This window comes from Suricata suricatta, chromosome 3, assembly GCF_006229205.1.
Source record: "Suricata suricatta isolate VVHF042 chromosome 3, meerkat_22Aug2017_6uvM2_HiC, whole genome shotgun sequence".
NCBI classification, from domain to species: domain Eukaryota; kingdom Metazoa; phylum Chordata; class Mammalia; order Carnivora; family Herpestidae; genus Suricata; species Suricata suricatta.
This window is the reverse complement of record NC_043702.1, coordinates 59,310,544-59,328,778: the sequence shown is the minus strand read 5'-3', so window position 1 is coordinate 59,328,778 and position 18,235 is coordinate 59,310,544. Positions and strand designations below refer to the sequence as shown.

At 44.5% G+C, this 18,235-nt stretch overlaps 1 protein-coding gene across 1 annotated transcript in view; it reads left to right on the top strand.

Annotated features, from left to right (window-relative positions):
• Positions 1–18,235, top strand: part of GAD1 (glutamate decarboxylase 1) — a 41,675-nt gene that overhangs the window by 6,370 nt on the left and 17,070 nt on the right. Inside the window, exons 4-6 of the mRNA XM_029934398.1 lie at positions 4,886–5,044; positions 6,100–6,342; positions 11,678–11,768. Of these exons, the coding sequence (XP_029790258.1) occupies positions 4,886–5,044; positions 6,100–6,342; positions 11,678–11,768 (493 nt within the window). The remainder of the gene's footprint in view (positions 1–4,885; positions 5,045–6,099; positions 6,343–11,677; positions 11,769–18,235) is intronic.

Sequence of the window (18,235 nt, the reverse complement as noted above, 5' to 3'; positions counted from 1 at the left end):
CGAGCGCCCGAGCGCGGGCCGGCCACGGCGCGGTCCCGGGCCTGCTCTTGCAGCGTCCGGGCGTCCGGGGGCCCGAGGAAGGCAGCAGCTGGGGCCGCAGCAGACCCGGGGCATTTAACGGCTTCCGGGAGTTGCCCGCCCTCCCCCGCTTTGCCGCGCGGCGCCTTCCCTGCGTTTCTGGGGCTCTGTCCCTTCGCTCCAACAAGCAGCATTCACGGTGAGGAAGCGTTGCTCGTCTAGACCCAGCCATCTTCCAGGGAAAGCCCAACCCTGCCGCGGGGCGGCCCCGGGTGTGACCCTCTCCCCAGCACGCGAGGCCGCGGGGCTAGGCCGGGGCCGCGTCCGCGCGCGGGGGCAGCTGCCCGCGGCCGAGCTTTGTTCTATAAATAGCCCCCTCCCCCCGCCGCCCTTCCCGGCTTAATGACCCGTTTCGCGCCGGGTCCCTTCGGCGGCCACCGCGCTCAGCTTCTGCAGCCGTCATTGTCATGCAGCCGGGCAAGCAGAACTGAGCGAGCCCCGGGCGCCCGCCGCTGTCGCGGGCAGGGCGGGGGAGACTTGAGAGGAGGGCTGCCTTCCCCGCGGTCCTGGGCCTGCCAGGCAGGCAGCCTGCGGCCCCCCGGATTTCCTGCGCCCGGCCTCGCGCCCCAGGCCTTGCCCTCTATGGCCCCCATCCGAGTCAGGGGAAGAAAAGGTCTAATTGTCCCTTCGGGAGACACACCCGAAATGTCCCTAAAGGGTAACCGGTCAAGAAAGAGTTGAGCTTACTTGGGTCTGAAAATAGGAGTCCCCGAGTTTGCATCAATTTAGCCTGAGGGAAGACTCTAGAACCTTCGGAGACGACCATCCCCAGAGAGTTTCGTCTTTGTGTCTAAGCACACACGCATCCCAATACTAATTTCGGAAAAGTTGCAATCCGTTTAACAGGAGGAGAGGGCTGGTAGTCTGTTAAGGGGAAACTGCCATCTGCTAAAATGCGAGCTTTTGGGGCCACAGGTGAGGAGGCTTCACGTTAGGTTGGATTCTGAAAGGAAACAAAACCCCAGGTGGATTTATTTTTCGTACTTTGGGTCACCTCTGGCTTTCCGAAGTGAAGTCTTTGGTTTTGACCTTAATCGACAGCCTCCGCATCTCCTCCACACACTGACACCCCAGCTGCCTTCACCCCAGATAGTCATCAGCTTTCTTGACACTATCCGGGTTGGTTTGATCTTTCACATTAGGACAGGATAGGAACTGATGGTCCTCTTCCAACCTCCAAATCCCCATTGCCCTGGGTGACCCCCTAAACATCTTCAGTGCCTTGCCAAGAGTCAACTCCCACCCCTCTCCTACCTCCCTTCCCTGGAAGCTGCAAGGAAGACCCTGGGTCTCACCAGTGATGCCAGAATCCTCTGGGAAAATAATCAGGTAGAAAAAACCCAGGGTCTGCCAAGAGGTAGAGTGGGGTAGCTACAGGCATGGTGGTAGGACTTAGAACAAGATTCAGGAAGCCCAAAGTCTGGGCTCTGGGTTCTGCTAACTTCTCAGTGTGTCGTTGACCCTCCATCTCATATCTGCAGAGGTCCAAAACTGGTTGCCGGCTGCAGCCTCTGAGCTGTGTTACTTAGCCCACGCAATGTGGGGGTGTGTTTAATTTTGTGTCAGCTGCCATGCAACTTTTTTTAAAGTTTATTTATTTTGAGAGCATGAGCTCGGGAGGGGTCAGGGAGAGAGAGAGCATCCCAAGCAGGCTCCAACTGTGGCACAGAGCCTGATGTGGGGCTCAAACCCATGAACTGTGAGGTCACAACCTGAGCTGAAACCTACAGTCAGTCGGTCACTTAACAGACTGAGCCACCCAGGCGCTTCCGTGCAACTTTTAAACAAAGACAGACTTTGAATATTCTATATTTCTGGCTTCTCTTGAAAATTAAAAAAAACAAGTGGGGCAAGGGAGATCTGGCAAGGTACTTTCAGCCCATAAAAATCAGAAAAAGAGTTCCTTTCTCTAGGTAGATGCAATTTCATGCTACAGCTGGGTGAGCGAGAGCAGGAGGGATGGGCTTCATCCCCCACTTACCCCTTGGTCAGGTGCCCTTATGCCACGCACAGCTCGCAGATACATTTGGAAACAACTTGCTCAGGCCAAGTGCTTTCTAGCTCCCTACACTCTTTCCCCACTCAGTGGGCCGCCCCCCCTCAGCCTTTGAGTTTGGGGGCACGGGTAAGGAATCAGCCTCAGGATCTCCTCACTGTCATGGACCAGTCATGATAGAGTTTGTCTCCTGCTCCCGATCTCTCCTTAAAGCTAGTCAGAGCACTACAAGCCTTCCTCTGCTTTCCTCTTTGCCTCTCAGGAATGTCGAGCTGCGTTACCACTCACAGGCTTAAACCAGGTTCTCACAGGTGCTATTCAGAGCAAGAGAGAACACAGTCTGCTTCAGTGTCAGGGACCCCTGCTTCCAGGACCCCTTGTTAGCTGGGGAAGTCGTCGTCAAAGAACTGACTTCAGTGTCACCCTGCACCTGGTCTTCCTTGGAGAAGCATACATTTCTTTCTGTGAGAAGTCTGCGTCATTTACCTTTTGTGAGGCTTCCAATGTTTTGGAAAACAAATACCTTCCAAGAAATTGTTATTCTGTTAACAATATGCATAAAGTATTTATATAGCAAATTAATGGCTTTAAACACAATGTGTAATGCCATGTAAGTGTGCTATTCCTAAGTACAGGATTTATAGGAAACACTGATTCCTGGTGCACTCTAGGAAGTGTGGCCCAAGGATGAGATGCAGATTTAAAGTTGTTTTGTAATTGTCCGTCTGTGTCAGCACCTCCATTGGAGATAACATCCAAAGTCTAAATCAAGGTCATAGGTCCTGCGGCTACCCAGAGGAAAGGCGTTTCTAAGGGGTTTCAGAGTAGACATTTAAGGCTTTCCCAAGGAGTGAGTCAGAGCCAACCAGAGGTCAGAGACCTAAAGAGTAGCAGTTTAGCCGGCAGGACCTCATTTCCACTAGGCCACATGGTTGGTCTTTTCAACCTGGCAAATTCCATAGCTTGTTGCTCCAGGAGTGGGTGAGCAGTCTTGGAATTTGCGAGCCAGGCGCTTCTGCATCCCTCTGGCAAATGAATGCTGGCTCTGGGTTTTGGACTTGGGGATTTTAGGGGAAATTCAGAAAGTAGGGGAAGAGGAGAGGGAAAGGATACAACTCCAATCTTTACATCCAACTGTGGAGCTCTATCATGGTGTCCTTCCTTATCGCTACCGCCCTTCCTGATATCCTTTGGGACTTTAGCAATACGTTTACAAGGTGGGTGCTGGGAACAATAAAAGGCCTGCTGCCTGTTCTTCCCTCCAAAAATAGCCCCTGCTCCTGTGTGTGGGAGGATTCCAATCACTGCAGCCTTCCCCCTGCATCGCTCCTTCTTCCGCCCCTCGCCACTGAATTGCAGTCCTGGGGAAGTAAAGCTGAATTCCCCACATTAACTTGCCTCTCCTTGAACCTCCTGGGATTTTCCTCCAAGCCTGCCTTGTGATGAGCATGACTCCCCAAGGATCTTGGTACCTACAAAGACAGCTTTGGGGTCACCAAGAAGCTTAGAACGTTCTTCTTCTTTTCTGTGTGTTGCACTTTGGGCTAAGATTGGGGCTGAGTTGGAGGAGATGCTGAGGGAAGGAGTGGGTCTATAGGTCCCGAGCCCCGGAGGGGGTGAATATAGGTACTGAGCGGTGTGCTCTTACTTGGCAGTCTCCAGCTCTTTTGCCTCAACCTGCTTCTCTGCCACTGGTGTTTGCGCTGTTCACCTCAGATAGGAGAGATTTCTCCTCCTTTTGAGGAGTAGAGGTGAGGTGCTTTGAATCCCACCCTGGGCTCGGAATGCACTTTGGAGTTCTGGGATGGCTTTCTAGCTTTATTTCAGTGTTGGTCACCATCTGCCGAACTGTAAGTTTGTGAAGGGTAGGAGATCTGTCTCATTTACCTCTATCTACCCCCTGTGTTAGAGGCTTAGCAAAGGACTTTTCCACAATAGATGCTCAGTAAGGGGCTCGTGGGTGACTCAGTTGACTAAGTGTCTGACTTTGGCTCAGGTCATGATCTCACGGTTCCTGAGTTCTAGCCTGGAGTTGGGCTCTGTGCTGACAGCTCAGAGCCTGGAGCCTGCTTTGGATTCTATATCTCCCTCTCTCTCTCTTGCCCCTCTCCTGCTTGTACTCTGTCTCTCTCTCTGTCTGTCTCAAAAATAAACATTAACAAAAGGTGCTCAGTAAGTATTTATAGAATTAAATTGTCACCAGACATAAGGTTTTAGGCTTCCTTGTCTCCTTCCCCAGTACCTTTATTCAAGGAGAGGGAGGTGAGGTGGAGACAGCAGCATGTCAGGTTTGCGTCAGAAAAATTACACTTACGTTCAATCCTGTGAGCATTACCTGGTACCTGAGGAAAGTCTTCCCTAATCCTTAGTGCTGGTCGTCACTGCCTCCTCCCTCTGCTGGTCCTCACCTCCTCCTCCTTCTGACTACACCTCCCATAAACCTAATGCCAGCAGCATCCTCTCTGATTGTGTCCTTCCCCTTAAAACGCCATCCTGGGGCTGGTTACTGGAGTGGAAGCTGTCCGATTGACTTAATTCTGAGTTCAGCGTCATGTTCAGAGAGGAGAATGGGCTTTGCTTACTGTTTTGCTCTCTTGCATGACTGGGTCTGTGCCACTGATGACATTTGGCACTGCCCCTTCCCCGCCTGGAGGCCAGCAGTGCCAAAGCCCTTATGTATAAAATGCAGATACGCCGCTGCTTCTCACAAGAAGCAAGAACCCTGCTTGGAGAGCAGATTTGGCCTGGCAGCTGACCCTCCAAGGCTGGGAATTGAATGCCTTCCCTCTGACCCAGTGTCTTGTGCTATAGGCTTCTTGCAAAGGACCAACAGCCTGGAAGAGAAGAGCCGTCTCGTGAGCGCCTTCAAGGAGAGGCAGTCCTCCAAGAACCTGCTTTCCTGTGAGAACAGTGACAGGGATGGACGCTTCCGGCGCACGGAGACTGACTTCTCCAACCTGTTTGCTCGAGGTAGGCCCGGCCCTCCTGCCCTCCCCATGCCGAGCCCTCCCCAGTCCTATCCAGTCCTATCCAGTCAATTCCTTATTTGAGTTTCTTGACTTTTTCCTGAAATTTTACTTGTTACCAAAAATATCATTACTTTTTCTGAACTGTCATGAAACTACTTTTCCAGTATTTGAATAAATATACTCCTTCCTTCCCTACTGCCCAGGACTGTATTGTTGTGGATGCTGGATGAGGGCAGTCAATGAAAACAGTCAACTCTGAAGACACTTGCAGGGACAAATAGGGCGTCATAGAATCTCTGAATGCGAAGGAATCTTACGTATAAGAAAATCCAGTGATTCCCATGAAAGCATTTATCCTTCAAGGTTGGCAACAGCAGCACAATCACTCTGGGAAGCTGTGTGGCTGGGCCTAATGACCAAGTGCTGTTCTGAAACCCCTTTTCCTTCTGGAGACCTTTCACTAATGACTGCTGTCCCCACAACTCTGTCTCAGGAGGTGCTTTCTCAGTCTCTCCTGAACAGCTTGAAGGTAAACCCGCCTCCTTCCATTAACTCCTCACAGGCCGTGGAGGCCAGACCCAGTCAATAAGACTTCACGAAACGTCCAAGATAATCTGGTGACTCTACACAGAGCATCATGTACAGCCAATCTGCTCTTGAGCTGTAGCTGACAACTGCTGGAACCCCCTCCAGTTTTCCTCCCTGCGTAACCCAGCCTGACTCTGCCTCCCAGAGGCTAGACCCCCACATCACCGCCAGATATTCCTAAGTCCAAGCTCAAAGGATGAGGTCAGGAGAGAGGGAGGTGGGAGTTCTCTTCCCCACTTTTCTGAACACCATCTTCTAGCTCTAGTTTTCTAAGGACACTACAGAGGACGATTCTGTATGCACATGTGCATTTTTCTGGGCAGATGGTACATCAGATTCTCCATGTGTATACATAGCCTGGAATATATTAGGTCTGTAAAGCTATCGTGGCTGACAATAGGGATTTCTGGGCTAAGGCAATCCAGACATGAGCCAGGCAATAACCACTTGTTGGCTTTCCCCCCTCAGATCTGCTTCCAGCTAAGAACGGGGAAGAGCAAACTGTGCAGTTTCTATTGGAGGTGGTAGACATACTCCTCAACTATGTCCGCAAGACATTTGATCGCTCCACCAAGGTGCTGGACTTCCACCACCCACACCAGCTGCTGGAAGGCATGGAGGGCTTCAACTTGGAGCTCTCTGACCACCCGGAGTCCCTGGAGCAGATCTTGGTTGACTGCAGAGACACTCTGAAGTATGGGGTCCGTACAGGTAAGGGTGAGAGCCAGGCGGCCGTGCAGCAGGAAGCTTGCCCTCCACTGTACCCTTGCCAGTTGAGGACAGCAAAATCATGTTCAAGGTGAAGCACAAACCCTGGTGAGGGAAGGCAGCAATGTGTTCCGTGACCACAGAATGACCTAGGGCAGTGACAGTGGGTAGAAGGGCCAATTCTGGCAAAAGCTCATCATCATTCATTGTTGTAAACATAAGTTAAGAAATGCAAGCACGTGGCGCTGTATCGAGTCCTGTAAAAAGAGATTTCATTCTTGGTTTTAGGCTCTTCACAATCTAAAAAGAGCAGAATGACCTGTCCCCTACTTCTTTTCTCTCCTCCATTTCATGCCTATTTCATTCTGATAAATCTTACCCTTGCCTGCCCCTAAAACAGGGGAGAATGGGGCCCATTTCTGTATTAGTTTTCTAGGGCTGCCATAACAAATTACCACGAACTGGGTGACCCAATACAAGAGAAATTTATTCTCTCACAGTTCTAGACGTTAGAAGTTTGAAATTTAGATGTGCATGTCCTCTTGGAATACTCTTAGAGAGGTTCTGTCCTTGCCTCTTCCAGCTTCTGGTGGACGAGGGCATCCTTGGCTTGTAGATGGCATCGCTCTGATCCTGCCTTCACCCTCCCATGGTGTTCTCCCTGTGAATGTGTCCACGGTTTTCTCTCCTTTTGTTTTTTTTAAAGTTTATTTATTTTGAGAGACAGAGATAGTGTGAGTGGGAGAGGGGCAGAGACAGACAGCCTCCTAAGCAGGCTCTATGCTGTCAGCACACAGCCTGACACAGGGCCTGAACCCACGAACCCGTGAGATCATGACCTGAGCCGAAACCAAGAGTTGCTTAGTCAGCTGGTCCCCCCACAGTTTTCTCTTCTTGTGAGGACACAAATCTTTAGATTAGGCCTACTCCAATCCATTATGGACTCATCTTAACTTGAAAGACCCTCTTTCCAAATAAGGGCACACTCATGGGAACCAGGGGTTATGACGATCATATCTTTTTGAGGGACACAGTTCAACCCACAACCCCTTCTGTTAGGTAGGCAAAAATGTCACACACATAGACACCATTTGCACCTTACTCCCACCTCTGGAGTGGAGACCATCTGAGTCATTAAATCCTCTTTCTAACAAGGGGCCTTTAAGGATGCCCTCTTGCCTCCTTTTCATGTTATAGGAACCCTCTCCAATCAGTGGTCCTGGCAAAAGTGGTTACTTCCCAGGTGCTTCAAGTTCAAGGCCTTTTTGGATCTCTGCTGGGCTGTTTCTAAGCCTGGGAGTGAAGCAATGGTTTCTTCTCCTTGCTGTTTTTCCCACAGCATCCTGCCTTTCCTGAGCTCTTGGGCGGGCAGTCCATGGCATAATTGCCACCACAGGGGAAACCTTGTTCTTTTTCTGTTTTTCTCTGTCTGCCTCTCCTCTCTATTATCCCTCTTGCTCTTTGTAGTCATTTGAAGGTAGACTTAAGGCCAAGACTAAGGAGGTTGGGGGTGATAGGGCTGAGTGAGACTACTGCATGTCAGAAACCAAATGTTATAATGAAATAGGCTGGCCAAAGAAGCATTTTTAAATAAGGGATCCCAAACAACTTTTGAGGTGTACCAAAACCACTGAAATAAGTGTAGCTTCCATGAATAACTGCAGACAAGACTTAATTGTATTTTAAAGTCTTTGTTTTTTAAAGAAAAGCATGCCCATCAGTATAGTTGCAGCTCACTTTGGTGTCAAGGCTAACGGATTCCTGATGAATATCCAGTAGTGTTATACGGCCAGACAAAATAGAGTCCGGATTATCCATGTGTATTTTAGCTGGACTTGCTTTAGTCCAGTGTTTTTTATTTTGTCAAGTCACTCTACAGACACTTTCACAGATAGGTGAGACCATGTACTTTTATCATGAAAGCTCAGAATAGTGTTACCCTCAACAAAAAATGGATTTGTCGTAATAACAGCTCATATTGCCTCCAAAAACTGAAGCATCCTCTGACCATAGGAGCATGGACTCTTATTAGACCAACGGATGCCTCCACTTAGATATTTAGCCTACAACCCTTCATCCCTGTTCTTCCGAGCAGCTTCTGGGAGCAGACGTTTGCATTTATAGAGTTTAATGTCTCAGGCAGTGTGAACCCTGCACCTCAAGGTGTAGACCCTGGGAAAGCATTCCGTTGCTGCCAGATGAAAATACAGCTTCTGGTTGATGATCTGTAGTTTAGATCTAGATCGGAGCAATAGGGGAAACCCCACAGGTAGCTGCACACAGTGGAAGGTATTTTTTTAAGGATATAAATACTCAGCCAAAATGATGAATTGGGTTTTAACAGTGAACACGACTGATCTGGGTGCAGTCTGTGAAGAGATGATGATGGTATTGGAAATTTCTTTACAAGTTAACAATTTCTGAAAAAGGAACCAGTATATATAGATTCTCTGTGACCTGAGACAGACTGGTCAGCCCTCAGTCACAGTAGATATACCTACTTCCTTGGTTTTTCTTTGTTAACCTTTTATTATGGAAAAGTTTAAACTTTTACAAAAGTAGAATAGTACAATCAACGCTGTATACCCAACGCTTTTATCAACTTCTGCCAACTTTGTTTTACCTATTACCCTCCCTTCTATATTATATGGAAGCAAATCTCAAACGTATTTCATCCATAGTATTCTTCATTCTCAAGAACTCTTAAAAAAAAAAAAAAAAAACCACAAGAGGTGCCTGGGTGGCTCAGTTGGCTAAGTATCCAGCTTTTGATTTTGGCTCCATTCATGATTTCATGGTTCATGGGATCGAACCCCATGTGGAGCTCTGCGCTGACAGTACAGAGCCTGCTTGGGGTTCTGTCTCTCTCTCCCATCTCTCTGCCCGTCCCCAGCTCATGCACGCTCTTTCTCTTCCTCTTTCTCTCTCAAATAAATAAACATTTAAAAAATAAATAACCATAATATCATTGTTAGATCAAAAAATTCAAAATTTATAGTTCCTTAGTATCAAATATTCAATGTTCAATTTTCCAAAGGTCTCATGAATTTTATAGTTCATAAATTATAATTCTATAATGCATCCCCCACATTGCAATTGCTTGATATGTCTCTTAATAAATTTCCCCCTCCATTTTTTCCCTTGAAGTTTATTCATTGAAAAGCTTTACTTTGAAAAATAACTCTTTCTCCCCCTACCTGACTTTAGACTATGTGCTGCTTAGTACCACATTTATCGTCTGTTGCTTCATTGACTATAGAGAATTGAAATTGAATTTAAAATAGGTCATTTTGTTATTTGATAGAAATTCTGGTATAAGATTTTGGAGGCAGAATGCTGTAGTCATAAGATAAGAGTAAGGTTTTGGAAAACTTTGTTTCCTTCATATGTTCAATGGACAAAGAGATACTATTTCACTTTTTTTTTAATAATTTTTTAAAATATTTGTTTATTTTGGAGATAGAGTGAGAGTCAGGGAGAGGCACAGAGAGAGTAAGACACAGAATCCAAGAGCAGACTCCTGGCTTCTGAGCTGTCAGCACAGAGCCCTACATGGGGATTGAACTCACAAGCTGCAAGATCATAACCTGAACCAAAGTCAGACTCTTAACCAACTGAGCCACCCAAGCACTCTGATACTGTTTCACTTTTATTTGAGGACATTCGTGTCAGTCTGTCTATCATTGTCCATCTTTTGTCTCTGCCATAGAGATGGGTTGTTTTGATACATTCTTAAAAAGTGTGATTGCATTTGTTTATGATAAATAAAAATATGTATATTTGGTCTTAATATGAAATGTTTATTGTTGAAAGTTTTCAAATGGATATTGCATGTTTTTTTAATGGATATCGAAAAAGTTTGTTACTTTGCAAGAGAACTCGGAGATTCTGTTGGCACTGAGCAAAGTGGAATAGCTTTTTAGTGTAATCTACATAAATGTCTGGAATCTGGCCCCATAGTTACACTAAGCTTACTGTTCATGGTTCTTTCATTTTTTCCCCCTTGAGGATCAGTATTGTCCTTTGAGGATTCTTGATATGCAGAGATTCGTATATTCATATTCTGATATAAGAAGTCAGAGTCTGGATGTTCTAAATGGGTCGCCATCACATCCAAGGAAGAATACACATTTTCAGAGAAGGGGCTCAGACCAGGAACATTCAAACACCAGCTCTCTGACAGTTATTTCAGAGGCAAAAGCAATTTCTACTGGAAACACAGCAGTCAGCATCTCTCTCTAATACCAGTTCTCTGTCACACACCCCTAGATAATCTATTGCATTGACACCTTCATGACAGCCTAGCCAAGCCTGCTGATGTGGGGTTGAGTTTTCCTGTGAACGCCAAGTTGGCCAAAACTTGGAAACAATCCTGAATTTGCTGAGAACAAAGCCTGTTAAAGCAGACTCTGTGTTATAAAGCGTTTTAGGGTTATAGAGTAATAACAATTATTTTACCAACAACTTGATGAGTGAATGAAGCTATATTTGCCTCTGTTTCACAGAGGAGATGCCAGGTCATCTCAGCAATAAATTTAGTTTAATGGTCACCTGACTATGTATGGACAAAAACACACCAATGCTTGACATCATATTTGGGTGACACAGGGACCCAGAGACATCTACACCAGAGCTGGCACCTTCCTGGGCTTGATGTGGCCCATAGAGCCACAAATCCTCTCCAAGTCCTGCAGGCTCTCCTATATCAGTGAATGTTGATTTGGGGATTAAATCCTTGGGGTGTTAAATTAAAAGTCAAAACATTTATGGTTAAAATCAGGACCACCATATCCTGATTTGTAATTTAAAAAATCATTATGACAGAGTTTATTGGAAAATCAACAAATTAGATACTGTAAAGATTATTAGTTTCATGACAAAGGATTTTTTTTTTATCTTTAAAAGCATTCTGCTTCAGGGGCCCCCCTGGTGGCTCAGTTGGTTAAGCATCTGACTTTAGCTCTGGTCATGATCTCATGGTTTGTAGGTTCGAGCTCCGCATCAGTCTCCGTGCTGACAGCTCAAAGGCTGGAGCCTGCTTTGGGTTCTGTGTCTCTTTCTCATTCTCTGTCCCCACCGCCCCCCCCCCCCGTCAAAAATAAATAAATATCAAAAAAATTTTAAAGCACTCTGCTTCAGAAACATAGGTTTGGGGAGTATCATTAATGCTAAAGGTTGGACTAGGGTAGGTCCGCCTGCCCTCCCTTCCCCAATATCCTTGGACAGTCCTGTTAGACTCTTGGGATAAAGGCCCCATCAGTGTGGCCAGCCTTTGCTTTGAAGATTGCTTGCAATGCCTAGTTTTTACTTGATGCTTGCCTGTTGCTCATCTCTCCAGGTCACCCTCGATTTTTCAACCAGCTCTCCACTGGACTGGATATCATTGGTTTAGCTGGCGAATGGCTGACATCAACTGCCAATACCAATATGTAAGTTCCACATATTAGTTTCATATGAGCAACTGTGATGTGTGATTATGGCTTGTTGCTTTAAAAGTCCACTTCCAATGGTTCTATAATAATGTTATTACAGTTACCCTACTCATCTTTTCTCTTAAAATCTTTTAAGTTTATCACAGTTCTGTTTTAGTAGTAGATACTAAATAAACTATTTTTAATGAATAATACAGTTCCATAAAAACATGGTCATGAGAGAGAATAATTCCAGCTTTCAGAATTTAGTGTGAAATTTCATGTTAAGAAAATCCATGTCTCTTAATGATGTATCTAAAGAGGCCATGTTTTGGAGTATGATCCTGGTCTGTTTTCCCACCTCAGCACATAGGTCCTCATCATTTAGGATGTAGTTCTTTCACAGGTAAAGCTGCCAGAAAGCCACAAACTAGTTTGATCCATCTGTAGCTTACCTAAAAATTCTAAAACAAAATCCAGATGGTAGTGGATTTTCAAAAATAACTCCTTGTTTTTCTCAATTTGGCTTTTTTTTTTCTGTACTTGCTTGAGTTGGCAAAACCTTAATTTGTTTTCAATCTCCTACAAATTTATATGAAACTGACTCTGAGGCCCTGGGGGTGCAAGGACTTCCTGAGTAGACGTCTTGCAGTCACCCCTTTCCTCTATATACGCATGTCCTCTTTGGAGACAAGGATGGGTTACTAGTTGATGGAGGGTCGTTATAGTCTACTGAGTACTGTCTTTTCTCTGAAAACTATGATCCTATTTTACCACTATCTAGACACCCAATCCATGGCACCACATTCTCTCAAAGTATCCAGGGGAAAACAATAAAACAAGTTTCTAACAATAATTTTTAAAATAATTATATAAGAATTTGCATGTGTTTTAGTCACTGTGGAAATATTTAGAAAATAACCATCCACTTTCTAAGTGCATGGTGGAGTCGATTTGAAAAATGAATTTAAGTGAAAGGGTGGTATTGTTTAAAATGAGAAATTCCCTTTGACATCAAGATAGAATGTAAGTCATTAAAGTTCAAGATGTTCTATTTTTCTTCAACAAACTACTACTAGGCACAAAACCTGAAAAGGCACTTCAGAATTGTCCATTGATACATATGTTTTCCAAAGCTATTCAATGCTGTGACACAAAATATTTAACTACATTCAGAAAAGTTTTTGTTAATTCCTGAGTTGTTTCCTAATTTAAAACAGCAGTGACCAATTTTTAAAGCAAATGTGACAAGTGAGGCTTTTAGGACTAAATTAAGGCACAGAAGATTAAATTGATTGAAAAAAATGATTTTCATGCTTGCTGTTTGCAAGTCATGGTCAATGTCACAGAGTGTCTGTGTTGGACCACCGAGGCCATGAAGAGTCAAGAGGAATTGGGGTCACAGATACAATTGCTTGTTTGGCCTCCTCTAACGAAAAACTTGCCTTTGCAACCTTTACGGTGGTATGATTTGTGAATATACAAATATATCAGCAAGCCCGGACATCATAATGTACTAGTGATAACTAGAAATAAGACACTAATGCTTAATTGGAGCATCTCACACTAAGGAACAATTTTAAATTAGGCATCACAACTTTAAAAAAAACTACTTGGAAAATAAGTGAGAAAAATAGAGTAAAGTTAAACATCCTTTAAGGTTCAAGCACTCATGTTAACATACACACTGAATCTACATAGCCTTTTTAAGTGTGTATCCTGTAGGATTCTCAGCTGCAATTTCCTAACATATATGGTCCAATCTCAAGGGAAATCAAAAGAACTCACTCTTTTGTGAGTTCATGACCGAAGAGTCTCCTAAAAGGCTTTTCTTCAATCAGAGAAATCTCACAATTCCTTTTTTGTCTGTTCATAAAATCAGGTCCTTTACTCTTTCCTTACCTCAGCTCAGCCATGAAACACTAAAATATGTCCCAGCCATCTGAGGTCAAGGCCAGTCCAACTAAATGGCACATAGTAATTGCAGCTGTACTGAACACAATGGATATTTATAAAATATGATCCGATTCCAACAGATCGATAGAGAAGGTTATTTAACATAGTGAAATAGTTTCTGTCAGTTCTAGAGACAAGGCATTGTCTGAAGAAGTAATAACTATTATCTAGAAATTGTTCTAAGTCAGTTCTCCTGGAAGATCATGAAATGTGGCAGCACTGTCAGGAGCTTCTGCAGAAATTTGCTCCCTCAAGATAGTTCCTTCTCCAACTGGGGACATTTTCAAAATAAACCTGGGAAAGAATGGCAAAAGGATTTCTCTTTGGCAGAGTAGGCAAAATTAGTGACATACTCATTTTGTTGGCCTGCTCTATCATTGCATTTGAGTGGCATTGGTAATAGAAAGTAATGACTATATTCCTCAATATGGTCTTTCAGAAAGAGCTATCTAGTCTCCTAATTTGAGTGGCAAAATGTAAGGTATCTAACTGCTCACAGAAAATAGAACATTTATGTTCACGCATTTACACCTGCCTGTGCGGATAGCCGTGAGATCTGTTCTCCCAGCAAGCGCCCACTGAAAATCCAAGGAAAACGTCACAAATACATAGTTGCTCATGGAACATCCAGCTCTTTTCTTCCAAAATGGAGCCACCGAGCACGACTTTGCAGGCTGAGCAGTGCCCAAGTGCAAACAACAGCCTTCCCTCACGCACCTGACAAAAATCTTAATGGCAAGATCTGTTACGGCCCCTTGTTATGAGGTTATGGTTTCAAGTATCTAGTGCTTTATTTTCATAGAAATCATGCAGGAGAAATTTTCTGTGGCAGTTACCAGTCATTTCATACTGCTGGGCAAGTTGTTAGAGAGGAACCTGCAGTAGGCGGTGCTCGTTCAGCATAGAGAAGCAGCTGGGAGGTAAAAGACTGGGAATTCTGACTCAGAAATGCACTGAGATCTTGAAGCAAATCACTGCATTTCTCTGAGACTCAGTTCCTTATTCAGAAAATGGGAGATAATAATATCCATCCTACAGAGTGGTTCTGAAGACTAGAAAAGGCACCGGTCTTAAGGACCCGTTGTATGCAAGGTGCAGTGAACACACCTAGAAGAGGCAGTCATTACATAGGCCACTGTTGCCATTTGAGATGCCTCCCAGGTCTTTTGTTTCTGTTTCTCATCATCTCTGGACCCCAACGGGGCTCTCTAAGCTTCCCCTCAGATCTGTTACCTTGTAAAGTGAAGATGGGCCAGGTGCCACATCTGTAAGGAGGAGAAATCTAAGAGGAGTGTCAAGTTTAAGAGTCCACATAGAAAATTACTTCTCTCATTAAAGAAGTTCCAAGTTTGACAGTCACCAGGGATCCAGGTTCCTTGTGCCTTTCTAATCCATACTGTAGCACGTGGCTCTCAGCCTCAGAGTCACCTCATGGTGCAGGCAGGCTGCTGGAGCGCTAGCTATCACTGTGTGTTCCAGAATTAGAAATGAGAGGGGAAGGAAGAAAGGAAGAATGAAAGGGAGTGAGGGAGGGAGGAAAAGAGGGAGAGAGGAAGGAAGGGAGGAAGATGGAGGAAAGAAAGGAGAGGAGGAGGGGCATGGTCAAAAGGGGAACACACTCTTTCTAAGCAACCTTTCCAGAAGCTCCACACAGCAGTTCCCATAGCATATCTTTAGCCAGAAATCAGTCCCATGGCCACACCTAGGGAAGCTAGGAATGTAGTCTTTGCTTTAGGTGAATTGCAACCCTGAGTAAAATTGAATGAAGCAGAGGAAAATTGATACTGGTTAGCAACCAGCAGACTCTGCCACAAGAGAAACAGAGCACTTGACAATCAATTTGCCGTAGTTTGGAGTGAATCCCACTAGAAAGTTGAGTTGAACCACTAAAAAAGGGCTGACTCACTACCTTACTCAGAACACTCAAGGACTCCCAACTCTCCTTTAATGTCACTCATGAATGTCACCATCCTGTTTTGATCCCTAATTTCCAGTCCCGTGTTCTTCACCCCAGAACTTTTTAAAGGTTTAGTTTCTTGTCCTCTGATTCTGAAATACCATCTTGTATGCTGACTTTAGCATCTAACCAGCTTCTTTTGAATTTATATTTGACCTTTCCTCTCTTGGCTTTATTCACTTTCATCTGTCATTTGGAGTCCAGGTTGCAAGAGGAGAATCTCCTGTAATTACATACAAAAATGATGTGCATATCCTCATTTTTTTCCTGAAGAGAGAGACCATAACTTTCCTAGGATCCCTAAAGGCTTTCCTGACCCCAGCTAAGTTAAAAGCACAGACAGACTCCCACTTGTAAACATGCCCAGGATGGGAAGGCAGGATAGAGAAGTGTCAGAAATAGGAAACCCCGTGTTAGTCCATCTGTCAGGCTTAGCTGAGTATCAACAGCCATGGACCAATCTCTCAGCTTCCCAGAGAGGATGACAGGACTAAAGCCATGAATCAGGATAAGCTTGGTGTTAGCTGTGGGATAACTGGTCCTTGAGACCTAGGCAGGGACTGTCAAACAGGATACAGCAAGGCCAAGAAAAAAAGGCTGGATTCATCCTAGGAAGCTTCCTCACTAACATTGGAAATGGTGTCCAACATCTTTGTTTCCTCTGTATATAAGACACCACCTGGCAGAGAATAGTCACTTAATAAGTATTTATTGAACAAAACTGGAAGAAAAGTTTAGGAACTGGGTACCTGGTACAGATAAGGAAACTGAAATAGATGAGATAAAATAGTTTCATTATCAAACTCTATAGACTCTTCCTCCTAATCCTGAGAGTAATGGCCATATTCCTGGTCCTTAGGTAGAACAACTAATTCATGGAAACCGTGGGACCTAAATTGATTTAAGTCATGAAGTCGACCAACCCCCTGGCCTTCAGTGCCACCCCCTCTCCCTTCCCCTATCCCCATGCATTCCTGCCTGGCCATCTAACACTGACTTGACTCCAATTCAGCTTTCATCTAATCCTTGATACGGTTCTGATATTGTGGTGTGTGATTCCATTTGTTCCTTGCCTTTTCCCAGAGAGCCTCCTCACTTGGTATTGTGAGGTTCCAGCACACACACTGACACCAGTACCTCTCCACCATGCACACATTTTTGCCATTCCAACATTTCCAAAACTCAGTGGCACTATTGATACCACATTTGTTCAAGAATGGTTAGAAGCACATCGTGAGTTTGCCTCTTGGTACACTCAGCAGCACAGGCTAAACCAGGAATCCTTCTCTTCTTCTTCCTTTATCAGGACATCAGACATGAGGGAGTGTTGGTTGCTACGGTGATGGGGCTCAGAGCAGAACCAAAGCATGATTGTGACCTCCAGAGGTGATGGTAACTGAACACATGATTTCGAAGGGTCTTCCTCCTAAATTTCAAGGGTCCTCCCAAGGAAAATGGACACATTCATTTTGGAAGCAAAATTCTTCTACCAACAGATAAATCCTGAGGGTCCACCAGGATCTCTTTGTCCTCTTTTACCACCAAGTGATTGATTTGATTGCTTTTCCCCCCAATGATCAAAACTTAGTAGCTTCACCTGTGTCTTATTGTATAATTATTATCTCATCCTTGGCAAATAACTTTTCTAAATCAGTAAGCCAGCAAGAATTCCCATTAGCCCTTGGTATTGGCATTCAGCCCAAACACCCTAATCAAAGACAAAGTCTCCCTGTATCACTTGGCTGAGTCAATCTAGGAATCTCTCTTCAGCAAGCATGGTCAGAGCTGAGCCCACAATAGGCTCTCATGCTTAAGAAGACCAAGCAAAAAGAAGAAAGACAAAGAGCCTCAGAGTCAGTAAATATCTTTTTGTTTTCTGGCTTAATTTGCTGTGGATGGACCTTCTTTGATTTCTCTTAAGCCCTGTCCTTGGCACCACAATCTTGTTTCAATGACTGGTCTACTTGACTGTGCTTCTGTTCGCAGTTGCTTTGAGGAGAGTATGACTTGCTACTTCGCAATCAGTTTGTTAGAAGACAAAGCTAGCCTGACCGGGTATCTGATGCCCACAGTCAGCTGTATATGCCAGTTGACTATCTTATTATTTGTAATTGGTAATTAGAAAGTCATCACTTGTAATTATTCTTGACAGATATCAACTTCAGAGGATTATAGAAACATAGCTGTCCCTGAGGATTATTAGTAGAAAAACCATGTAGATAATTATATTGAGATCTTTAAAACCTGGGTCAATATTTCCAATTAGATTCACAGTTAGCTTTCAGATGTTTATATTGTTTTTAAAAGATAGATTTTGTCTCTGAGTTTTATAGATTCTACAAGTTTGAAACTAGCAGTCAGTTGTGGTCAGTTGCAAACCAATTTTATGCAGAACTTAGAATACATTATTCAATTAACATTTGCATCATCTTACATCTTAAAGGTGAAGGAGATCCAGGAAAGTCATTTTCTTTCCTTCTATTTCTCTGGGTGGACCACATCTAAGACATTCCATTCAGATAAAAATCTATTTTGCTGGTGAAAAGTCACAGGGCAGATAATTCCACCACCT